The sequence below is a fragment of the Sinohyriopsis cumingii genome, chromosome 13, assembly GCF_028554795.1.
Source record: "Sinohyriopsis cumingii isolate HCF-2022 chromosome 13, ASM2855479v2, whole genome shotgun sequence".
Lineage (NCBI taxonomy): Eukaryota > Metazoa > Mollusca > Bivalvia > Unionida > Unionidae > Sinohyriopsis > Sinohyriopsis cumingii.
In genome coordinates this window covers 62,386,480-62,413,832 of record NC_142973.1, presented here as the reverse complement: position 1 = coordinate 62,413,832, position 27,353 = coordinate 62,386,480, and the positions used below count along the sequence as shown (strand labels likewise).

General features: G+C 35.1%; 1 protein-coding gene across 1 annotated transcript; it reads left to right on the top strand.

Annotated features, from left to right (window-relative positions):
- Nucleotides 1–5,086: 5,086 nt before the first annotated feature.
- LOC149785697 (uncharacterized) lies at nucleotides 5,087–27,120 on the top strand. The gene is made up of 7 exons (XM_089979921.1): nucleotides 5,087–5,095; nucleotides 5,587–5,659; nucleotides 12,232–12,280; nucleotides 12,603–12,715; nucleotides 18,331–19,151; nucleotides 20,811–20,930; nucleotides 22,127–27,120. The coding sequence occupies exons 1-7, from the start codon at nucleotides 5,087–5,089 to the stop codon at nucleotides 22,334–22,336; spliced, it is 1,395 nt and encodes a 464-aa protein (XP_089836047.1). The 3' UTR covers nucleotides 22,337–27,120.
- The last annotated feature ends 233 nt before the right edge of the window (nucleotides 27,121–27,353 follow it).

The window sequence follows — 27,353 nt, the reverse complement described above, 5'->3', positions numbered from 1 at the left end:
GCTGTTACTTTGTTGTAATTTTTAAATTTTAAAACATTTTCAACTTGTTTTCTCACAGTGAGTTTTAATCTTATTTTGACCCAACAGGCTCCTTGTATTTGAACATATTAAGGTTCATTTCACTGTTTATAAAACGAAACAATTCAGAATTAAGGTCTTGTATAACCAGACTACTCATTAAACTTTAACAGCTGTCAAAGAATAGAGTTAATAACTTGCATACTGATCGTGGTTGATGTTTAATAATCCGTAAAAAGGTGAAATGTTTCTCTCCCCAAAATTCGCAGTTTACAAATATAAAAAGGAAATAAAACTTTTGCCCTAAAATGAATCCTATGTACCATAAACATATGATGCAACTCCTTTATTCACAAACTTCTAAAAACCCACAATCAAATTGTAAAACAAATACATAGCCTCATATCTGGAAAAAAATAAACACTGATGCACAGTCCTTTTGGTCTAATAAACTCTCAAGTTATTTTCCATAAAAATTGGAGAATTACATAAACTACGTCGTTTTCTTCCATGCCTAACGTTCGCACAAAAGTCAATACAATCTTATACTTACTGAATTGTGTAATTTGGCTTAGGGGTCTTCCATTTAGTACGTACGCAAAAGTCTGGCAAAGCTTGACCCCCCCCACCCCACCCCGTACGCATGCATACTTTTTTTACGCCCCCCCCCTTACCGCGTACGTACGCATGCATACTTTTTTTACGCACCCCCCCTTCCCGCGTACGTACGCTTGACACCCCCCTTCCCCATATTCTATAAAACGGCCTATGTTTAATCCACGCAGAAACCATAAAGGATTAATAATATTAACGTGTTTAATAAAAACATTGTCCACCGACGTTGAATGTCTGGCATCAAAGAAATACGCGGGGTAACATTAAACATTTTGTCTAGTGTCCGCTAAAATTCAAACGCCGACTGAACAGTCGAACAGGTTACGTATTAGACAAATTATTATCGAGGTTTCACCCCAACCCCGTTTCCTATGCATATGTACATTATCATTAAAAAAAAAAAAACAACATGTACTGTACATAAAATTTAATAAATCCGTAAGAAACTAACTGCCTAATCCAGTCGTGTTTGGTTGTGTAGCTGTTTCGCACTGTTTTACACGTGTATATTCTTGGCAATAGAAACTTTTGCTTATTTGCAGCTTTTAAATGTTGTAATCATGTTATTTCAAAGTGTATAAAAGAAGTTTCCTATTGAAATAATCACAAAACAAATCACTGACGTTTCCGTTAACTTTTCTGTGACCCAGGTTATCAGAGTACACGGTGGAAGAATCGGCTTGTTAGAACCATTAGAGTGTCCTGTGGGGCATGGCTCGGCACAAGCTAGTGTAAAAACATCAAAATTAACTAGGTCTATATTAATTAACTTATTAATGATATGAATTCACTTATAGCTCAGTTTTTATGAAACATCAGATAATAAAATAACATTTATTTAATATATAAAAATAACATTAAAAAATACCCGAGTACATGTGTACAAAGGAGTGTAAAACCAGAAGGGTTCGCATCATTGCTTACAGTTTAAATGTCAGTCATACAGTAATATAAAATAATAAAAGTATTATTTTTATACTACATGTATGACTGATTTTTATATTGTAATCAATGATACAAGCACCTATGCATACAACAACATGTTTACTAATAATTTACCCTTTATGGCGCCTCAGATGAACTCAACAGATGCTGGATGTTGACCTACAGTGTACATGTAGAATAGCACTTTTAAACCGAACAGACAGAAATTTACGCGCAGGCCATGTTCTCTTAGCAAGGGCCACGCTGTTTATGGAGAAAGTTATTTAATATTCTCCTGCAACATGTTTACTCTTAAAATATTATGACAGCAAGAGTGTGGACATTATTAAAATATAGAAACCAACACCAACATTTTAAGATATCCACGTCGGTACGGTTGTTAATGTCCAGTACGAAACAGAAGACGTCGACGTGCTGTTAGGCAAGATTCAAGGATTATGAAACCCTTGTTCATTGCCGAGAAAGAGGTAAGTTACTTTTACTCATTTCTTTTTACAATTTTCGCATATAGAATGATCAAAGTGGATAGCCTGAATCATCGACATTATAAGCATAAGCATAAATTCGCATGGTCGTTTAAAATTGAGCCAAGGGTTTGTTTCAGATTTTACTTAAAGATAATAATTCAACCTCCTGTTTCTAAAAATGATATCTACACCACACTATCATCGAATATTTAAGCCTTCCGCAATTAAACTGTGCAACCATGTCTGGCTCTTACCCCCACCCCCAATAATAATGCGGGCGCTCAGTGAGGAGCACTTGCGTTACCGATTGAAACAATTTGTACAAACATAACTGTTTTTCGTATTATTTTATTGCTGATTGGGTGGATCAAGATAAGCATACACGATTGAGAACCAAATGCAGTAGCTTAATTCATGATTTTATTCCTAAAAGACATTTGCTCTGTGACTGTCTGTCAAATATTTTGATTGGTAAATTTAAAATAGAGATTTAATTGGATAAGGATTACAGCTTTTCTTAATGCTTATATACACTAGGACTCTTGCCAACCAAATCGTTTTCTCATTTCAGTGCATTCTTTCTGTTATGCATAGATAAATAAAATGATCAATTATACTAATTTTTATCTTTTTACAGATTAAATTTCATGAAGGTCACAAAATTTAATCAACACAACAAAGTTAGCAATCATTTGAAAGAAGTGCAAAACATTGACAGCAACAGGAAGAAGTCAGACAAAACCCCATTGCCATGCTAGAGGAAATTCCGACTCCAGTAAAGGGTATGTATAAGACGCTTCAAATCTTTTGATGTAATACACATGATAACATATGCATTTCAAACTCTAAAATTTGACCCCCAATACATTTGTTTTTTTAAATATAAAAGTTGGAAACCAGATTTTGAATTTCTTTATATATTGCAAATGTGCATATTTTGGAAAAATGTATCCCAAAAGTTTTGGAGAAATCTTTCAGAGGGCTGTTCCAGAGGTAGAGATGTCAATTTTTTTGCAAATTTCTAATGTGTACCCATCATTCCTAACAATTGGTTACCAAAGTATACAATCAAAAGGAAATTGTATTAAATGTGAAGCTGAACTGCTTTGTTGTAGGTTCACATGTTCCAACCCCAAAAAGAGCTGTAAGCATAATTATTACTAATAAGTGGCAAAAATCATAATCTGAGCACAACAAGAGTATAAATTACATGCAATTATTACAAAAAACTGTATGAAAAATGTATATGGAGTTATAATTTTTGTCACAAATCAGCTGAACTCGTGTGGATTACTAGTATAGATGAGAATAGACACAAAAGAAATTGATAAATTATTTGTGCATAAGTCATTTTGACTAGTGTACATGTCTACAGTAACTTTCGCGAATTGTCATAAAGTCCATAAATGTTGATTGTTGTAGCTCAACCTGCCATGGTTCATCCCTATACGACGTTCCAGTGCAACATGTTTTTAAGTTTAACAAACTATCTTTTCTCCAACATTTTTCAGTTACATAACATCCAGCAGTTGCATTGATACATCCCAGGTTATTTTTGTTGTTTTTTCTTCTTTTAAAAAAATGATATCTGGTGCCATTTATTTTCTATTTAAGCTGGACTGCTATGTGTGTAGTATCATAATAGAATGGATCTAGGGCAAATGGTTTCACATTCAAGAACCTGTTTTTTCAAAACTGTTATTAAGTAGCAAACTTTTTTTGATCTTTATATTTCAGTCTGTATAGTTGTCCATTTCATTCATTTTTTGTCCTAACATGGTATAAGAAGTGCATGTTACAGTAGCCAAGTTAAACCAGACATTCATATTGTGCTTAATTTTATTTGACCCAGATAATGTCACCAGGTTCTGAAAACAAGAGTGTTTTAAGTCATGAGAAAATTGGCACATGAACCATGGACAGGCATGAATTTTAGGATGGTCAGGCTTGAAATATCATTGTTGATTCTTAAATAGGTCACTTGAGAAAGGATTGTATTGACAAGTAAATTGTAAGCAACCATATGAGTCCCTGTGAACACTTTTTTTTTAACGGGTACCCAATTGTTCGTTTTATTACCCAGGTTATTATCAATGGGAGAATACCCGGGTACACATTGGCATCTTTATCCAGTAGTAGTCAAATTTGGAATATGTAGTGTGACTTGCATGTATCTCATCAACAGTGCAGTTTATATGTTTGCTACTGAACTATGGTAATTTTATTGGTAGAGCAATTTGACTCGTAGTCCAAAGGATGAATTTTCAGACTGGGTTGGCTGCGTAAGTGTGTCCTTGGGAAAACAGTTGGCTCCTATTTTCACAGTGTGATAAAGTGCCATCTAATCCAAACTACAATTATGTATTTTGCCTTTACCTTGTAAAACAAATCTTCAAAAATCCACCTTACAGAATGTCTCAAATGCTGTGATCAGAAAAAAAAAACAAACTTCTACCAACTTTTTCATTTCCATTTCAGGTTTCTTTTTTCAACAGTTCAAAACTGAGCCTGCTAACTTAAATTCAGTGGTCAACAGGAAGTGCATTGATTCAAAGAAGAGAACAATCTCCAAGTGAAAATATTGTTGCAGACTGGCAAATAATGAAATTCAGAAGCAGGAATGTCAATTACATGTTTTGTTTGCTTTGAATTTTCTGGAACAGTGAAGAATTGTCTTCATGTGAAGCAAATTTCCAGCAGTATCTTTCATTATGACCTTAAAGTTTTTAGAATAAATGTGATGTATTAATGTAACAGGTACATACATACATACATACATACATACATACATACTCTAGTTGTCTTACCTTATTAAAAGATCACTAATCGAACTCAAATTATATGCTTATGATTACGAGATTTGAATATTGATCTTACTCTGTTTAATTCTTGAATTCAATAAAAACTAAATACTATAGTTGTTTTTTGTTGTGTTTGCTCATGTGAGCAAAATCTTGCTCACATGAGCAAGATGTTGCTCATGTGAGCAAGGTGTGGCTCACATGAGCAAGATGTTGCTTACATGAGCAGATCTTGCTCACATGAGTGAGGTGTGGCTCATGTGAGCAAGGTGTGGCTCACGTGAGCAAGATATTGCTCTTGTTAACAATTCCTGCACATGTGATTTTCTTATTAGAATCTATTTGCTCACGTGAGTTCTAACCTAATTTGCATGTTAAATTGCACATGAGACTAACCTGAGTTAGATCTCATGTGAGAATCTCATGTGCAGAAGGGTAGGCAGTTTTGGTGTGGTAGAGTACATCATTCAATACTTATTGATAAGGTAAAGTTTACAGTAATAGTTTTTATGTACATTTATATTTTGTACTTTAATGCTGAATTTCTTGCATAAGAATGAAGATCAAATCTTAGCACATGTGTAGATTTATAAATTTTTACATCATTTATCATTTTCAGTTTCATTGTTCAAATTGCACTATGAGCAGTTCATATTTTAATAGTTTCCTCACTTAATTTGGGTCATGAATGCTATTGTTTTTTTCTCTCAGTTTATTCAGTATTTTCTCTTTTTTTTTAGTCTGTACCTTTACAAGAAGTGGCTGACTATCTTCTGTCATCAATTAAACCTCAGAAATTCTTTCTTGGCAGGGGTAAGTGACAATGTTTGTAAAATGAGAATGATAAATAATTACAGGGCCTAGGCTCAGAATTAGTGAAGCCTTTTCAAAGGAATTACCCTGATAGATATTCAAAAATCTGTCCTTTTTTTCTTATCATTAACAAATCTTTTTTTATATGTTCTGACATAGTGTGAATCCCATTAAATTCATGGGTATTAACTTTCTTTATTTGATTATAAAAAGGATATTTGTGGGTATTTAAATTTATGGATTTGTCATTTACAAAATTCCCCCCAAAATTACTTGTGTATATCTATCTAAAAGATTGTGCTGTTATTCAGTCTTGTGCATTTCCTAGCCAACAGGCTTAATTCATGCTATAGTAATTGGAATGATTAGGTAAGTTAATAATTGCTAATACTTAATATAAATACTGAGATCTAAATCAAGGAAGATGCTGATATCATTTTGCATATATTTACAAACAAACTAGCTTAACACCACTGCTGTAATTAGTGCAAACAGAAGATGTTAGCACTTTTTGATGATTTCAGAGCACGTCTCTGGGACAGGCTGCTTGGAGAGAGAGAAATCTGGCTGATTTGCTAACATTACTTTTCTTATCTCGGTCCAGCTGTCCCAGCCAGGTTGTTTTAGTCACATTATCCAGGTGGTAAAAACTACTTTTATCAAGGGTAGGAATCCTTGTTTTCTGGTTGCCTGACAGAGTTGTTTTAAAATCCAACAACACTGACACTTTAACAAATATGTATGTCAGAATCTAAACAATACTTCAGACAACTTTATCATACTTAGTAACAACCAGAAATGTGTTATGTCAAACCTGCTTTATTATAACTTTGCCCCCACCTTCTGTACTGGCTGAATCAAACATTAACCATAGCTGCCAACCCTCACAATTTTGGTATGAATTTCATGACTTTTTCAGTGATTCATGGATTCATGCCGCATGCAAAAAAATCACGAATTCCCCAATTCTCAATTATTTTAAATCTGTAATAAAATAACCAATGTCCCGTTAAGCACTGTCATGATATCGACAGTTGCCAAAACAGTCTGGTACTGCTAGTCACAAAATTAGTGGAACTATAGCTGATTGGTACAGTTGGCCCAGTAGCAGGCATTTTAGCGTATTTTAATCTATTTGTATAAGATTAGTTTTACAAATGCTTTTGAGAGAAACTGGGGCCTAACCGGAATTTTGCTCTGAGCATGCACCACAAACATTGATTTGAATTACCATTTGGCACTGCATCTTGAAAATGTCTTCACCAACAAGGAAAAAGAAATGTATTGCACAAAAAGTGAAGTTTAGTTTGGAATATACCAAAAATTGGACATGCATTCAGCCATCAAACACCGATATACACCATGCTTTTTGCATGCAGTGTGCCACAAATTTTAGTATTTAGCATGGCAGCAGAGACAATATGAGGAAGCACATTAGTAGTAAAATGCACATAGAGGTTAGGAAAAATAAGAACTTGCAGCAGATTTCAGCTCTTGATGGAAGACCTGTAAGCTACCAACACTATAGCATTGTTTGTGAGTTTTCTTGTTGAACACAATCTACCTTTATCAGCTAGGGACCATGCTAAACATTTGTTCCGACAAACACTCCAGGACTCGAAGATTGCTTTACGAATTCATGTAAAAATTCACTAATTTGTATCCATATTTTCACTAATTGCAAGCCTGGAGGGTCAGCAGCTATGATTAACATCCAATCAGAAATGAAAAATCCTGAACTTACTAATCCAAGTGGATCCTTTATCCATCCACATGTTATTCGACAAACAAATTTCCTTGTATCATATCCTTGGACTAGTTATCGCAACATGTCCCGTATTTTCAAGACAGAAAACAGAATTAAATTTGCCAATAATTATGAGTTGGGTACTGTGTTTGAGTTTTTTTAAATACATGGGTAGTTTTAAAATCAATATTAATTATAGCACCCAGTATGTCACAAACTGTTTCACCTCTTCCAAAGAAAAGGAGAGTTAAATATGATATTCATCCATAAATAGTCACACAGATGATCAGCTGTTCTACAGTTTATTCATTGTTAGAGTGGTGTACTGAGAATCATATCATTGGCTGCCATAGAACTTTTCCAAAATTAGATCTGATGAATGTTAAAGTAATCATTATAAAGAAAATATTTTTTTATTGTTATTTTCATATGACATTCATCAGTTAAATTGATGATATCTCAGTACAGTCAAATGTTTTTATGTTGTTATTTTCTCATGCACAGAACTTGTGCATGGGTGAAAGTTCTCATTCATATAACTGAAATTCCATCTTCAGAATGTCCCAACAGGGTGATCTTCCAAACTGTGCAAGTTTGTAGAGATTTTGCCAGGGTAGCGGGGTTCAGGTGGCTGGAATGCATTTAGTAGGAAAGGAAATCAGTGCTTAGGGATGCTAAATTTTAAACTTTTGATCTACTGTTGAGCGACCAAACTGAAGTTTCCATGCACTATTCAGTTTACTCAAGCATCCTTGGATGTGTTATGCAGAATTACGAAGTTCATATTTCGCTCCATAATTCTGTGCCCTCTGCAGATAACTTCCTCCTTATATTCCACTCTATTCAATCCCTGCATTTGCCTTTTAGGAAGGGTAGTGGATAGAGGGCACTGAATTATTTGAGTGAGACACCTTGGCTGATTCTATACTTCCATGTATGTCTTTTGACCATTGTTTTCTCTAGGTGGCCATCTTGACCCCTGTCATACTTTTCAACATTGTTGGCTGTTTTTACCAACTTTCACTCATGCTTGTGTACATTGGATTTTTAACGCTACCGGCCCTCTTTAAAATATTCATATTAATGTGCTGTGTTTACAAAGTAATAGCATGTGGCTTGAGATGCTGTTTGTGCAATACGTACAAAACGTAAGAATTATGACATAAATTATTGTTATTTGGAGGGGGGGGGGTCTTCTAATTTTCTATGAGCTGCAGATATAATTGAATTGCTACTGGGATGATCATTTAGACTTTCATCAAATACAAAGACCGAGTGACCTGTTGAATGATGTGAGGGAATAATAGTCTTGGATGTATACTGTTTAATATTGAATGTGCTAAACTATATTGGAAAAACTAAAGACTTGTTTTAATTTGAAATGAAACATTAAAAAAAAGGTCAGTGTTGGGGTTTGCAGTGAGACAAGGAAATTCCATTTGTGGGTTTACATTAATTGTTTCCCAGCTCAACTGGGATTTCCTTGTCTCTGTGCAAACCCCAACAAAGAGTCTTTAAATCTCATTTAAAAGAAATGGTATCATACATTTGTTGTTCACATGCATGGAACTGTAGATTTATCAGTCAACAAATTCTCCAAGGAGGAACTCTAATCACACTTTCATGAGTGGTATTTATCCCAGTAATTGCTCATTAAAATAAATAGGAGGACAGTGGGGATGTTCTATCAGGTGAGGTCTCACTGAACCAGAAAAACATCTACCCTTAACTCTTTTCCTACTACTCATGTGTATATCCTCTGCATACATGTGCCTTGCCTCTGAAGTGATTGATAAATCCAGTTGTAAACAATCATTGCTATCCACCATAGCAGATATATCCACTTGCTGGTTATGTGCTCTAGACCTCAGTTATGGTTAGATCTGCTCTGTATGTTCATTTTACATATGATCCTATTCGTCAGTGAAAGGCAGTAAAAAGACATTGAACCAATCAAAATAAAGGTACCAGTGATGGCTCATGCTCTGAAAACACATCATGTACTAAATATGAGGATTTTCTGGAACAATGGCATTTGCTAGCAGTTTGGAATACTGATTTTCAGGCTTTTCAGATAATGAAATTGATGCTATTGATATAGGAACTGTTGGCAGTGATGTTGAATTATTGTCTTTGTCCAGTTTGTCAGAATTTGAGATAAAATCAGTGCAGTGTAGATAAGAGAGTCACATGCTCCAAAAGTCACTGAAAGTGTCATACCTACTTCTATCAGTACAGAATAGTGTCTAACTATAGATAATCCATTGCCTTCACTACTTGTATGTTGGATATTTTCATAAATATACTGCTTCTACCATTATTCAAGCATATGTGTACTTAATATAAGTTGCAACCTGTAATTGACATTTTATTTTATTTTCTTCTTTAATGCATTCTTGTTTCTCCAGTGTTCATAGATTTCATTGAACTGCTTGAAGTTTATTGAGCATTAGTTCTTATAGATATAATATTGCTTTGTGACGTAAAGGTCACAAACCTGGAATATTTATTGCATTTATTACAATCGCATCAGATAGTGTCATTACATTAATTTACAGCTTTCAAGTTCATTAAAGGTTTTGCATGTAAAACAAATTGTAATCAATAAATTTCCATTGTTTCATATCTTGCATTAATGTATGAAATATATATATATATATATATATATATATATATATATATATATATATATATATATATATATTACTAAAAATAGAGGTGGTATTGAAACAAATGAGTTACAGTGGGAAGAGAGGCAAGTGCTCTGTGAGTATCAGCAGTAATACGTTTTTTTGCAGAAATATGAAACTGTTAGAACTTTACATGACTTTTCTTTCAGGAATTGAATCTGTGATTATTGAAATCTCATTGACAGAAATGTAGCAGAGATTGTTGGAATTCTAATTAATTATTTTGTAGTTTGAGTTAGGAGTGAATGAGAACCCAACTAAGAAACATGCTTATTGATGTGGGTGGGGGGGTAAGAGATAGTGTTCCATCCATTCCAACTAAAATAAAGTTTATTACTAATGGCAGCTTGGTTTTGTATCACTTTTTGTGTTATGTGAAATAGAAATTTTTACTTAAGAAAATTACACAGAAAATTATCCTTGACATTGTTCAGTCTTGGACCATACTGAAACTTAAACATCATGAATACATACAGAAGATCTGTGTCAAGTAAATGAAGAGTGATCATATGCTAAAACATATGACATGACAATGTCAAAAATCTTATTTGACAAATAATGTTACACATAAATAACTTTACTGACCAGCCTAAGCATTGCTTTTCTGATCTATTAAATGATGAGTTTAGGTCACTTTCATTGAAATGCCCAAAAAGGATTGAAATTGCTGTGATAAATTTGGTTCAAGAGCTGGTGCCCTGCTGTTCTTCAATATTTTTTAAAGGCATTTATTAATGCAGTAATATTCATCTGGAGGTAGTTATAAATGTTACTGTATTTGTAAAAACTGGAGTGAAAAGTCCAAGAAAATTGTCGATTTCTGACAACTCAGATTTGTTTGGCCTTGGTCACTTTGTGAAATGACCAGTTAAAGATTGAAATTTCAGTAGCACCAGGCCCCTTCAGTGGTTGAGACAGGCCTGGGTCACTTCAGAAGTATGTTGCCCCTTGGCCATGATTGCATTGAAAGTTTTTAATGAATTGAATGCCAAAACAAGCCCATATAATTTACTATGTAAAGATTTAATGACAACTAAGTACACAAAAATAGTATTCAGAGATCTGAAAATAAGTGGTAAAAACCAAGACCCCTTAGGCATTGAGGCCTGGGCCATATGCCCCACCCCATCCAGTTCGGCCTGGGTAGCACTAAGCAGTTCTCATATATGACTTAAGATGAGGATGTACCCTCTCACCATTAAAGCCATCTTCTATCAAAATGAAGCTCCATAATCATCAATTTATATACACATTTCAAACTCATCAGAAAAACTGAATCAGTAAAAAGATGTCATCATATAAAGAACCTATTCTGAACAAAATCAGAGATATTTAGTGATTAAAGCTGACTGTTATGTCTCATATTATTCGGATGAGGAGGAAAGTAAACCATAAAATGAGATTTCCCACAAAATCGCTTGCTATGAAAATGTCACAATTATTCAGTTTTATTATTTCTTTTATATTTTTGTAAGTTTTTATTCATCCATTATCCACTCTTTTGTTTCCAAGGCAATATTCCAAAACCATGTATGATATTTATGTGAAACTCAGTTCAAATCTGTACTAGTCCAAATGTGCCTTTCCCAAACAGCAACACACAATTCTTCAGTTGCAATATTTTTAACATTTTCGTCCATTTACCTGTTTATTCATCCATACAACATATAAACACTTTTGGTTCCAGAACTTAAATCTGAAACCATTTAAGATATCTTTATGAAAAATTGGTTCTTAAGTTGATGTTTTTGTTCGTCTATTATTCCATCTATTATCCACACTAACTCCAAACCATTAGGATAACTTCATACAATTTGGTACACATTGGACTAGTGGTAGCATGCATTTTTATTCACTTTCATTTATATTTTGCTAAATATTCAAGCATACATGCTGCTGTACAGAATAATGAGTCCCTGAACTATATATCAAGTATGAAACTATTAATCTAAATTCTCACAGATGTCAACCAAGAAATTTTAAGTCTTCTTGTGTTCTGTCACTCACAAGAGTTGGAGGAAAAAACCCTGTTTGCTTAATTTTTTCAGATTGGTTGTGTTTTTTGTGAGTAACTATTTATACATCGTTATTTTTTGTCTTATGTTACTAAAAAACAATTTTTGTTTTCCAAACAGATTTGGTGAAAGAAAGAGTTGATGAACTCTGTAAAGCCATGAGGCAAAAGTAAGTATAAAGAGTTACTGTAAGCATCAGTTACTTGCTAAAATTATATTGCAAACTTACAGAAGTGACTTTTTCTGCAAACTTTTACTGACATTAAAATTATTAAACGCCATTCAGAGATATTGGCAATAGATAATTTCATGAACATGGGAAACAACCCTGAAATAAATTCACCTGAAAATACATTGTTCTTGTAGTTGGAATAGGTGATAACAGTTTGCTAATATTAGATTTTATAATCATTTCAGAGTTTACTGTTAGAACCCTATTCAGCTAATTATTGTCCACACAATATGATTTTTAATGCATTCTTGTTTAACAGTGCACCTAGGTCAGCTACCCCCACCCCTGACCTCAGACCGACCCAGAAGCCAGGATCGGTAAACAGGTCACTGATGGAAAGCTTGTCCAGTTCTGTTGCCACTGGCCACTCAGGTACTAAAGTCATCTTGTTTACTGAAGAGAGTTTATCCTTTCACAAATGGAGAATCTTTAGTGTCTTACTCAAGTTCGCAGCATTGTGATGGCAATTTTCAACTCTTTGAACTGTAGTTTTCATGTAACCCTTTAAGCTCTTATTACAGTTTGTTTTCAGTCAAGTCAGCTTATTTGAAAAATCAAGTCTTCTTTGCCATAAAAATAAGGATCTGTTCAACTCTGATGAGTGCAATCATTCTTAAAAGATAGTCTTATTTTAAGCTTTGGATATAACCAGCTTGACTGCATTTTATAATCTACTCTAAGCAATAGCTCTTTGAAGACTTTGATCGATTTTGCAAGGTTTGTTCTAGGATGCACAATCATTCAGGCTAATTTTAAAATAAATTGGTGAAAAATTAACTGAATGCGTGAACATCATACATTACCTTTTCAAGCCCTAAATTATTTCCTTGTTAAATCCATCCAAATTTTATTTAGAAAACGTTTCCCCATTTTAAAATGCAGGTGGGATTGTCCCATAAAAATGTTGAGTTCTAGAATGGACTCAGTATGGTTTGTTCATGATAAGTAGGTAATCTCCTTCTGCATGTGCCTTTTTTTTGGTCCAATTCGACGTTTAATATGTCAGAGTATGTATGAAGAGTCATTAACCTCTGCATGTTCTTTTTGTGGTCTGATTTGATGTTTAATATGCCAGAGTATCAAGTCATTAACCTCTACATGTGCCTTTTGTTATCCGATTTGATGTTCATAATGTCATGATATCAATTCATTAAACTGAACTGCATGTTCCTTTTCTTGTCGTAGTTGCTGTTGTTAAGGTCAGATATCAAGATTGATTATACTCTACATGTAGTCAGAGTAGATGTTTATTATGTCTAGATATGAAGATACATAATACTCTACATGTGTCTTTGTTGTCAGAGTGGATGTTATTATGTCAGGTATCAAGATTCATGATACTCTACATGTGTCTTTTGTTGTCAGAATGGATGTTTATTATGTCAGATATCAAGATTTAAAATACTCTGCACGTGTCTTTTGTTGTCAGAGTGGATGTTATTATGTCAGATATCAAGATTCATAATACTCTGCATGTGTCTTTTGTTGTCAGAGTGGATGTTTATTATGTCAGGTATCAAGATTCATGATACTCTGCATGTGTCTTTTGTTGTCAGAGTGGATGTTTATTATGTCAGATATCAAGATTCATGATACTCTGCATGTGTCTTTTGTTGTCAGTGTGGATGTTATTATGTCAGATATCAAAATTCATAATACTCTGCATGTGTCTTTTGTTGTCAGAGTGGATGTTTATTATGTCAGGTATCAAGATTCATAATACTCTGCATGTGTCTTTTGTTGTCAGATTGGATGTTATTATGTCAGATATTAAGGTTGATAATACTCTGCATGTGTCTTTTGTTGTCAGATTGGATGCTATTATGTCAGATTCATAATACTGTTCAGGTTTCTTCTGTTGTCAGAGCGGATATTTATAATGTCTATATATCAAGATTGATAATACTTTAGATTTACCTTTTGTTGTCAGAGTGGATGTTTATGTCAGATAGTAAGATTCATTATACCAAATGATCACTGTATTTGAGAACCAATATTTCATTACATAAACATTCCTATTCAATTTAGTGAGTAACTAGAACTGTTCCTATCAAACACATGTCACACATGTCAGAATAATATTGCTGTAAAAGAATTTAATTAAAAACAGAAAAAATGCAGTAGCATCTTGAAAGCTTAAATCTCCAAAGGCCCCATTGAATTAGTTTGAGATCCTTGGGTTGAATCGGTGAGATTTCATAAAATTATATTCTTTCTGCAGAGACCATTTTTACAATCCAGGGTGTTTGTAACCAAATTATGTCCACAGCAGCAAGATTCTTGTTTTGTATGACTTTTTAGACTTGAAGTTGCATTCCTTTGCAAACATTACAAACATTTCCAAATTGAGATGATGGTAAAATGTAGTTTATTGTGTGTGTGTGTGTGTGTGGGGGGTAAAACAAATTTTAATGATGCAATACTTACCTGCTGCTGTTACATAACTAACCTATTTTTGTGTTGAAAACTCACTGTCCATTTAATGTAGATACATCCTCCCACAGAGTGGAGAAAATTCAGAATGACCTTTTGCACACCACTCTGTATGTAGAAGGTAGATATTACCTGTCAACTTTTCACAGATAATGATTATGCAAGACAACAGAACAGGGTGGGAAGAGGGCATTTGGCAATAGCCGCAGGTAAGTATTGAATAATTTAAATTAAAATTAGTTTTACCCACCCCCACCCTTTATATTTTAATAGCAGCAGTTTCTTATCTTGCTGCTGTTGTGTAGCTGAATTTGTCAGTTAGGAGGGGAGGCTGATGCTCTGATCAAACTATTAAAAACAGAAAATGAGTTAGAGATAGGTCCATCTATAGAAGGTTGATGTCTCTCTGAGCCACATATTGTGCAGTAACAATGGGCCCCAGAAAGAAACATAAATGTGAGATGTGTAGCAGTGCTCGACCTCCGTAATGAGAGGAAGCAGCCTGCTGTTACAGTGATCAACCTCCATAATGTGAGGGTGCAGCCTGTGGTTGCAGTGCTCTACCTCCCTATTGGGAGGGTGCAACCTGCTGTTGCAATGATCTACCTCCCTAAGAAAAGGGTGCAACCCACTTTTGCCACACTTAACCTCACTAATGGGAGGGTGCAACCTGCTGGAAACCAGAGATAGCCACTGTCATTAGAAAAGGCATGTATCTCACTTCATCTTGCAGAAGTCTGAGCAAGTAGGAACACAGATTGAGTGTGAGGTTTTGAAAGGAAGCTTAACTCAGTGGTTCACATGGGACTTGGTTAATGACCATAAAACACAGGAGCAGGAGACAGGTCTTCAGAGCTTAAAATACTTAATAAGACCAGGAAGGTGATAGCAGCTTGATAGCCCTTGATAGTGGATACTGAACATCTTTTGGTCTTAAAAAGGAACAAAAGAAAATCAGCAATGTACAGAGTTACAGATAGGATCAGCGTGTTCCTACTGCACCAATCACAGAAGATTCTCCACCTGGCATCATAGACATTGGAAGAAGTCCTCCAGGCCTGATGACACATCTAGCTCAAAAACTTGTTCTGGTGGAGAGATAACTTGAGATGAGCCAGGCGTGAAGGTGGAGAATGTGGGGGCTGTTGTGGAGGAGAGATCCCTCATGTGAGGTAGAGACCTGGGTTGATTGATCAACAGGTCTAGGAAATCGTTGAACCATGTGAGGCCACATTGGGGCATTAAGGATGATCTGAGCAGTGGAAGTTCTGACATTTTGCAGAACTTGTGGTAACAGTTGGAAAGGTAGAAGGGCATAAGCGAATAGGCGATTCCACTGGAAGCTGAATGCATATACTGTTCATTCTTTCTGATTCAAGACAGGAGACACGTAAAAGGGAAGTTTGTGTTGAGTCTGGTTGCAATCGGGTCCACAAGGGGTCTTCCCCAGAGGGAAAACAGGGACTCTGTTACTGAGTGGTGAAGAGATCATTCAGTGAGGATGGCATGGTCTGTTCATCTTGCCCGGAATGTGGCAAACTCGGATTGTGGAATTATATGGGGCTGCCCAGAAGAGGTTCCAGACATCCACGCAAGAGAAGAGCATGTGTACTTCCTTGATATTATAGATATGTTACAACAGGTGTGTTGTCTGAGGGGGCCATAACACATTGGCCCATTATTCTGTTGATGCACTATTGCATTGCTAGAAATACTGCTTTCATTTCTAGGGTGTTAAGTGGAGGGACAATTCAGCCTGAGTCCAAGAACCATGGAGAATTATGCCCTTTGGCTGTAATTGAGCCCCTCAATGACAATCTGACACATCAGTAAAGATATAGAAGTGGGGATCAGGTGCATGCATGGGAACCCCAACCAGGAATATGTCTCAATTGATCCACCAAAGCAAATGCTAGAGGATCAGGTTTGATATAGAATATCTGTGTGGTTTCCACTTTGCAAGAAAGAGGAACTGTAGAGGACACATATAGAGACATCCTAAGGAACCAGTAGGTAATGGCATTCAGGGTTCCAAATAGGAAAGATAAAGGCAAGCAGATAACAGGGTTATGCTTGTACTGTCTCTCGGAGAGCCAGGATTTGATCTACCCAATCCAGAAGAACCCAGACTAAGATGGTTTGTGAGGAAGTTCATCCCCACTTAAACAAAGTTCTAAGATGTAACAAGTTCTGACTTCTCGAGGTTGGGTAAGAGACATAATTGAGTTATGGTGGACCAAGAGCAGAACAGATCCTGATGAAGGGACTAAACTTGGACATTGTGAATCAGCCAGTCTTCAGAATACTGGAGACTCCATGTTCCCAGTATTCAGCAGTAAGCCATTACCACTCCTGTGATCCACATGGAGACTCTGGATGTGGAAGAGATTCTGAATGGCAGAACCTGGACTTGAATAACTTTCTGGTTAAGATAACAACTGAGATATTAGCAGTGAGGAGGAAGAAATCGGGGTGTGCAAGTGAGCATCCTGAAGGTTGATGGAGATGGCCCAATCAAACGGACAAAGAGTGTTCCAGATCAAGGAGGTTGTCTTCAGCGTGAACAGTTCCTTCAGGAGAAACTGGTTGAGCAGAGGGAGATTGATTGTGATTAAAAAATTTCACACATTTCTTGGTGGCCAGGAAGATTATGGAGAAGGAGGGAGACTGGCTTTTATTTTCCTTAGAACACAAGGACTTCCCTGTACCAGAATGTTTTTATATATGTGAGAAACGTGTGTCCACCTAAAAGATGGAATACAAGGTAACCAAGGAAAACCTTTAAAAATATAAGTTATAAAGGGGAAAAGGCTATAATATTGTTTCTTATAAAGTGCAACAGACAGTTGTAATGCCAAGACTAATTAAAAACTGCAGAAGAAGAATGCTTATTTGCTGGAAGTTGCTACAGGCATAATTTCTCTGGTGATAGTTTTGGCAGATGTCTACACAGTAATGGCATTCATGAAAAAGATGATAGGTAATATCTACCTTCTGTGTGCGACCATGCGACAGTGGTGTGCAGAAGGTCATTCTGCCTTTTCTACACTCAGCACAAAAATAGACATGATACGCAATTGTGGCAGGATAAGTAATTGCTGCTATTATAACATAATTTTGTGGGTCTTCCAATCAAGAATAATGAAAATGTTTTTTGCAAATATACAATCCAAATTCAAGAAAAATCTGGAGTCCAGAATGTGACTGAGATCATTTTAAGCAGGCAAGATAAAATGTAAAGCAGCTAGTATGTTTATCAATGCATTGTTTGTCATGTACATGCAGTCAAACTGGCAAAAAGGGTCAAGTTTTAATCAACAACACCTGGGTTTCCCAGAACATAAATAATCCAAACTCGTTTTGGATTTTGGTGGTATTAAGACAGTCACTCTATATGGTTACAAGTTTAAAAAATCCTTGATTGTTATATAAGTTCAAAATCTATTCTGTAAGTGAATGCAGCTTTAATACATGTTTATTTAGATATTGGCTAATACAAGTTCATTTCTCACAGGTTTCACTATATGAATTAATGCTTGTTCACCTTGTTACAGCAACAACCATTACAAAAGGAAATAAACCATCTAGTACTGTGCGGAGAAGTTCTTCGAATTCCCAGGAGACAATGATGGATACATCAGAATCTCAGACAAATATGCAAAACACATCTGCACATACAAAATGTGAAACTCAATCAAATACAAAGAAAGTCCTGTCTCACTCATATCTGTCAAATTTCAAAACATGTGTCAATCAACATGAACAATTGAAGACTCTGCCACAGTCAGATTTGAGTAATTTGAAGAAAGGTGATCATCAGATGCAGGAACAACTAAAGGAGAATGCCTGCTCTGATCATCAAAACAATCACAATGAAGGATATCCTACACAAAGATTAATGAATAAAGTTGATGGAAATATGAGAATGTATGGAGAACCCCCATCAGATCATAAGAAGAGGGAACACGGAAGAAAGGAAATATGCCAGAAGAGTCCAGGAATAAATCTTGATGATGTCCCATGTAGTGAAGCTAAGGTTCTCTTGAGGCTAAATGAGAAAAAGATGGCAGAAGCCAGTTCTCAAGAAGAGCTGATGGAAACTGAGGAGTATCAAATGTCAGTGAATTCTGATGCAAAGGATTTGCTACGTAGAAATGAACTGGCCTTTGCAAGGAGGCAGACACTTTCATCCTGTAGAGAGAAGTTTGAAGTCTCTCAACAGAAAAATTTATTGTATCCTGCGTGCATAGTTGACCAGATTGGGTTAAATGTTTGTAGCTCTGGTGAGAGGATTAATCCTACTGTATATCAGGTGAAAAGACCGGCAGCCTTGCTATACCCTAGTCATAACATTAATACTGGAGAGAGACATCGGGTCAGTATAGACTTTGATCATTCTATAGTTAAAATACTATTGTCTCAGAAGTTTCCATGTATACTTGCTTTTAAGTCAAGTCAAAACTGCAAACAACAAAGATCCTAATCTGCCATAGCATAATGCGCCTGCAGATCAGGGTATGTGCTCTTGTTCTACCTATTAGTCTTAACAAACTGCACAGACACATATCTGCTGGTGCATTATGCTATGACATATCTGGGTCTGTGCAATTTGTAGTTGAACTAGTCTTATAAGCGAACACATATGGTAGTAATTATTTTGCATTTTAGGTGTTTGTGTGTGATGTAGATTTTTCATGTAGCTTTAACAATTTAAGTCATATTGCTACCATGTCTGGATGCCTGCAGTGGCAGTTTATATTGATGTCTAGCACTGGGGCATCATACTGCAGACATGAAGCATCCTGTCCCACCCGGTCACATTATCCTGACACCAGGTTGACCAGTCCTAATGATGACCTCATAAATCCTCAGTGCCAAGCGAGGCAGCTAGTACCATTTTTATAAATAGAGGGCAACAGCACTGATTTTGAATAAAATTCTTGTTCCTTTTATCTACATTTATTAAATACAATCCAAATTTACAGGAAATAATGAGGAAATTGGTAGAAATAGCACCAAACGTCAAGGTAACTTTCATGATATTTTACTGTATTTTATCCCACAGCTTGAATTTGTTTTAATTACCAGGGAAATGCTGGAATTGGGTTAAAATGGTAAATTCAACAAAGTAATTTAAATATTGACCTCATTTTCTGCACTTTTAGCTTATCTGTTTGTATATCCATAACTAAGATGAAAAATCTGATCTTGTGTACAAAAATCAAATACTGGTACTGGATATAAATGCAACATGTACATGGACAGGTCAGCCTAAGATAATATATGACCTATAAACATAACTACATTTTTGCTTTGATTCTAACATAATATTGGCTAGTCTAAGTATATCAGCTAAGATAGAAGGACAAAGGCTGATTGGGGTCCAAGGGCAGATACTTGGGATTAGGTCAAAATAAGCATGTTACATTTATATCCAGTACCATTAAACAACAATTCGATCCTTTATTTAATGCAGAACTTGATTTACATTTAGAATTCCAAGATGAAATGCTTCACATATGAAAGAACAAAAATATACACATTATTATTTAATCCATGAAAATCAGTAAGTTTGGTAAGTTTCATTGTTACAACATCATGAAATGATTAAACTGGTGTTTCAAGTGCTGCAGTAGAGTTCCTATTTTCAAAAAGTTCAATAATAGATATTCTACAAAAATCAAAAATAAAAGAAGTTATTTCAGTGGCAAATTGAGTAGTTTATTTCTGTACAAACAAAACAGATGCCTGGATTGGTATTAATTTCTATGGGTAATATATTCAAGTAAATCAATACATTTTTATTATACTGAAGTAACAAAGTTTCCATGGAGGTTACTATGCTTTCCATGGAGATCATAGTATGCTTAACATTTCAGGTAGTTGTAAAGAGAGAATACGTGCCACATTTCCATGGAGATCACTATGCTTTCCATGGAGATTACTGTTCTTTACATTTCAGGCAGTTGAAACAGAGTATAGTCAGAGAATAGATGCCACATTTCCATGGAGATCACTATGCTTTACATTTCAGGCAGTTGTAACAGAGTATAGTAACAGAGAATACATGCCACATTTCCATGGAGATTACTATGCACATCAGTTGTGTATGAAAGAACCATCCAAAGATTTCCAGGATCATTTTGTAGGAAAGGTTTGTCAGTGTAACTGCATACTTTTGGGGACAACTTAGTCTTTTGAATGAACCAAAGAATTTTACTTGTTCCTAATTTCATATAAAATTTGTGAAACAAGTTGTCACTTTCTGTTGTCTGAAGAGAAATCAAAGCTTTTTTCATATTGTAAGGTGATAAAATACATCATTGCATTATGAATTGTTTATCCCCTGGTATGTAATATTGGATGATATAGTTTTTGATGTGCCCATATATCTGCCAGTAAACATTTTCATTTGCAGAGCATAACTATCAAATCATTCAGGGTTTCTCAATGAATTAGCAGTCCAGATGTGCTTTTTGCAATCCACAATTCTTCATTTTCAGTCTAAAAAAAATTGTCCTCTGTGTTCAGCCAGCCAGTCCTAGCCCACACATTTATTGTAACGGCAATATTCTGAAACAAAGTAAAATATATTTATACCATTTTCTGTTACAAATCTTTCAGTTTCATTGGTCCAGATCAACATTTTGCAATTTGCAGCTCTTCAGATTCATTTTTTTAAAACATTTTTGATAGTTGTCTGACTATCCATTCTCCATTCATTATCCATGCTTCTGGATACAATTTAGGGTATATTTATGAAATTCAATACACACACTGCAATAATTTTAATGTCTTTGTGCCTCGTCTACCCATCATCAGACTCTTATTATAAGTAAAAGCTGGCAATATATGTCACTTCCCTGCATACTTTATAAATACACTTCCCTGTATACTTTGTAAATACAAACTTCCTATATATAAAATTATTAACAAATCCTTATATTTACTAGCAGACATGTTGTCAGGACAGGTGATGTAGAAGACTTCATCTTGTTTTTTTGTAAAAAAATTCTCCAAATCCCTTGGGTATCTAATAAAGAGGGGTTTAGTTGACACTACTTCCATCTGTAAGCAAAACAGTACAGGAACATTTTTGTTTCCAAAGCAGAACTCTTAAACTGTTGAAGATATATTGGAATGACTCATTTTTGGGGTGGTTTGTTTTTTTTGTAGTTGGTAATATTTCCAACCGTTAGCATTGTGCATATTTTATAACTCTGTTGTTTTAGCTATAAATAACAAATTTGCGAATTGTTTTGCTGAATTTGCAAACATGTTTTTCTTGCAAAGAATTGGTGATTTACAGAGATTTATAGTGTAGTAATGTTTGTTTATATTTTTCTCCAGACAACTAGAGATTCCTTTGATATACTGGACTATCTGGACAAGGATATTATTGTCCACAGACCCAGAAGGACTATTGTTATAGAGGCTACCCCAGACTCAGATGGTTCCCCAGTGTGGTCAGCTGCAGAGGATGCTTTCATCCCTAGAAACCAATTAAGGAGAGGCAATGATGACCTTGCATTCAAAATGCTACCAAGACATCAGTTTTGATGAAAATCTAAACTCAATATACTCTGTACTCAGGCCGTATATGTGGATTTCCTCCCAGAATACTTTCAAGATGACAATTCTAATGATTGCTCATATTTCAGATACATTTAGTTACTACAACAACACATGAATGGTCTGCCTCTCAGATGTTACAGAACATCAGTTTGGATGACTGTCCAGACTTGGATGATTCTCTGCTGTTTCATTGCTCTGAGGACTGATCTTTATTCTTTTATGGAAAACAATGTATTGTTCTTCTAAATGGTACTAAGATATCAGTTGTCATGCAGTTCTGAGCTCAGATGGGTCCTTACAATTGTCAGTAGCCCAATGATTATAGTTGCTATATGTCTTCACTAAGACCCTAATGACCTTCCTTTCAGAATGCTAAGATCTTTACTATAATGCCTCACTGAATCTCCAATATTTACTAAAGCTGCTAATGATTGTGAGCTCTGTAATTGTCTAAGAAAGCCACTACAGAGAATAGATTTTTATAACCAGCCTTTCAAAATGTTACTAAAACATATAGTCCAGTAGCATTCATGATTCCTCAGTGTTAAGGGTTCTTAGGTAAGATTTTTCTTGCAGGAAATATTTTTGATGACCTACTTTTTGAAAGATTAAAAAAACATTAGAGAGATATATTGTCTAATGTGCTTCCCAAAATATTTCGTTTCTCCAGAATTTATAATGAGGTAATGACACATGTATCTCAACAGTGTAATCTAGCTATGGTTTTGTGCTATTTCAGAAATCTTGTTCTTGAATATATTTGATTAGCTGACCATGTTGCCATTCTGGAAGCCATATTTCTCATCCAGTTTTATTTAAACTTGAACAATTTCCTATATCATTAAGCTCTTGGACAAGTTATGTAAAGAGCAAGAGCCATGCATATTAATGAAGTAATTGGCAGGGATTGTTACCACTTTAGGGTCATATTTTTGATTAGAGTTAGATCAGACTTGGAATGTAGACCAATGTGATAAAGCTCTCACATGATTTCAGTAATAAGAGATCACTCATATTAATGAAGTGATCTTGCATACATTTGGCTCAACTTATGATTCTAGAGAATATATTTTAACAGATTTTATGTAAATTAATTAGACTTAAATAACAAAGATGCCAAGCTTTTTCTATGGGCAAGATCTGTCTATATTAGTGAAATTTAATGCAGTTTGAAATAGTTACAAAATAGTATGCAACTGAATCATTTTTCCCCCTTTAAAATTCAGATATTCTCTCCAATGGAAACCAAGGGAAGTAGCCTATGTTTGGACACCACTATTGTACCCATGTGGACAACTTGCATTCGATCCTGTAAACTGACTCAGTTGCTGGTTTGCTACAGCCGCATCACAGACTAAAATATTTGAACTCTGGTAATAAAGGAGCTTATTTAGCTTATGTATATTGACCTCCTGAGTACAGAACATACATACTTATTAACAGTCAACCCCTCCCCACATGCAGGCATAGGTTTCTGTCAGACCCCCACCCACCCCCTCCATGCCTATGTAATTTATCGATGTCCCCTTACAGAGCTATACCCCATGCAAAATAATTATGCAAACCAGTTTTTAAAGAAACATAACACAAGATGCCTAAATTTGTGCAGAACAATTAAAAAAATAATACACCATATGGATTTAAATGAATAATTTGTACATTTATTCCTGAAGCTAAGTTTTAATATATAAGTATTGTTAACGAAGCAAGCTAGCCTAAGCTATGTGCAGTTTTGTATTAAGAATCAGAATTTCTTTTAATAATTTAAGATATTTGTTTGCAAGTAATGTTTTTTTCTAGTATGGATTTTGCTTCCATAAGAATATATTACTTGTAAAAACCATTCCAGCTCTATACATTTGTTTTTGCAGAGAATCCTTTCTGAAAATTTGCCACATTTGAAATGTTAATATTTGGAAGCAAGTTTGATATGTTTGGTGAAATAGCCCATTTCATGCAGACTTCGGTGAACTTTGTAATTTGCTCGGAATTTTGATCACGTGGTGGGTGGTCAGCTGACCATAATAGTCACTCGATAGGTGGTGGGCAAAATATGGCGGATGCTTCAGCATCAGCATCAACTTCTGTAACTACTTCAACATCATTTATCAAGTTCAAAAATGCATATTCAACAGCGATGCTGCCGCAGATATTGATGAAATTTAATATTGGAACCATCCTGTCTTATTTTCTGGAAACCAGGGTGGATTTCAAACCCATACGAGAGCGTAGCTTTGAGCTGTTTACATCGGGACATTTACATGTAAGTAAGGAAATGGTGTCGAAGTAAACAAATTTAATCCTGACAATCAAAGAGCAAGTTATTTAAACTATTTCTGTGCATCCGAAACGTCACTATAATAAAATGTTTCATATGAGTTTATCAGATTTGTTTTTGAAAGTCTGTGGATAATTTACATATAAATTTCAATCATTTAATTAATTTTCTTTCTGAAATATTTCTAAACAACAATGGATGCCATTTTGTTATGTACATATGCCCACCAGCGTTTGATTGGCTGGAGTATAAAGTAACTCGGGAAGTTATTCGGATAATTACGGAGCAACTTGGTTAAATTCGGTATGAAATGGGCTATAGGGTTTTCTGTTGATGGTATTGCCCTGTTAAACCGCCTGAAACATTTGCCATTCTTTTCTTATCACACCTATTGTGCATTATTTCATGATATTTTGTATATTTAAAGTCATTACTCCATTTTATTACATTTTACATTTTTAGCTGTTAATAAAAGAAGATACCCCAATTTCTCCAGCAACACTTTTAGATTTCAAGTAAAATAAGGCATGACCTTGACCCAAAAAAAGCATGTGAATTATAATTTCAATCAGGGTGAAAACCATGTGATTCAGCGGACCACAATTTCGAGCTTGGTCTGTAAACTTCAATTTTAAAGATGTTGGATGACTTCAGTTATGAGCAAGAGACAATGGTTATAAACTTTGCATTTATGTTTGGAAAGAACTATATCATAGTAAAAAAGGTCAAATCAGCACAGTTTAAAGCTTTTGACCTACCGTAGTTTGCTTTTTGTCTGCCTGATCAAATAGTCAAGTGTTACATTTTTTAAGACAGGGAATGATATCAGAACCATGCTGGCCTCTTGTGTTATATATTCTAACTCGGGTGTCCTGACTGAATTTCAGACTGCACTGTTAACCCACATTTTTCACCTTCAGCACAAGTTGCCTCTACAGTACCTATAGGGCCCATAAAAAAAGACCCAAGCAAATAAAAGATGCAGTATCATTGTAGTTGAATCTTGAACAAAAGTCAATCAAGAGCAACCAAAGCAGGGTTAATGAATCAACTACAATCCCTTTCCGACCATCAGTTTCATATCTGACAGAAATGTTTACTGATTTTTAATAGCATAGGCACCAATCAAAAGCACATGGTTAATATTCATGTATAGAAAATGTAAAAATCTTCAGTATAAACTATACTGCGCTTAATTGTAAAACAGCATACAGGAAGGCAGAATGTAGATTTAAGTGTCAAAAAGAATCTTCTGGATATAGTTAATCAAGCATGAGGCATTAAATTCCCAACAAGGAGGCCTGGAGCAGGCAGTCTGGTAATGCAGCATTTTAATTTTTATGAATAAGCAATAACAGGCAATGATCTTTAACCCCTGTTCTTACTTTATGACTTGGTTGGGGCCCTTAGCGCTATTGGTCATATACCAGATGAGCTTCTGAGATGTCCTGTTGTCTATTGTCCATCTGTTAGCACAAAACATGTTATTGCTGCTTCTTCTAACCCTCTTGAAGGATTGCCATGAAACTTTAAACACATATTCATCCCATGGTCTGGTCCATCCTAAATGAAAATTGTCCTCCTTGGCTACCAGAAGCCAATTTGAAAATCTTATCTCTACTCCTGAATGGATTGTGATATTGACATGGGGTTTTCATTTAAAGATTTCTTTTTATGTCTAGTTGGTCTGAATTAATATGGTGCACTTCATGCATCCAATATGGCTGTGGCCATCTTCAAAATCTTGTTATTGCTACTTTCCCCGAATGGATGGTCATATTAACATAGCATTTTCACTAACAGAATGAAAAGGTGCTAATCTGACATCCAATATGACTACCACTGACAAATTCTTGTTAGGGGCCATCCATTTAGTATGTATGCAGAAATCTGGCAAAGCTTGACCCCCTCCTCGGCCCCCCTGTACACATGCATACTTTTTTACACACACCCCACCTATGTATGTACGTTAAATGCACCCCCACCCCCCAAATTCTATATTTAATCAACGCAGAAACGATCAATGATTAAAATGATTGATAATATTATTGTGTTTAATAAAACAGTTAGTCCACCAACGTTGAATGTCTGGCTGCATCTGTGTAACTTAAAAAGTTTGTTGTCTAGTGTCCACTAAAATTCAAACGCCGACTTAACCCAGTCAAACAGGTTACATATTAGACAAAGTATTATATAGGTTTCACCCCTAAAACCATGTCAATATGGCAGTCTGTTCAGGAGAGGTATAACAAGATTGTCAAGATGGCTACTGTGGTGGCCATATTGGAGGTCTGATCACATCTCTACATAGTTACATTGACCTTGGGGGTCAAATCAAAGGGCATTTATTCCATTTTTATACTTCACAAAGCTAATAAACACAGTGGCATGCACTCATACAAGTGAATTTTTACCGGACTTTGTAATTAGGTACATTCCAATGAACGAGTTCATAGCACCCGACATTGATTTAAAAGTCAAAGGTTTTGACTGTTTTTGCTGTGAGCATGACAACATGAACAGGTCTAAATGGATTTTTATCAAAACCAGTTTGAAAAAAAAAAATATATATATATATATATATATATATATATATATATATATATATATATATATATATATATATATATATATATATATATATATATATATCTCTGAATACCTTGATTTATGCCACTTAATAGCTATTTTTGCACACCCCCGTTAAATAGTATAGATTTAACT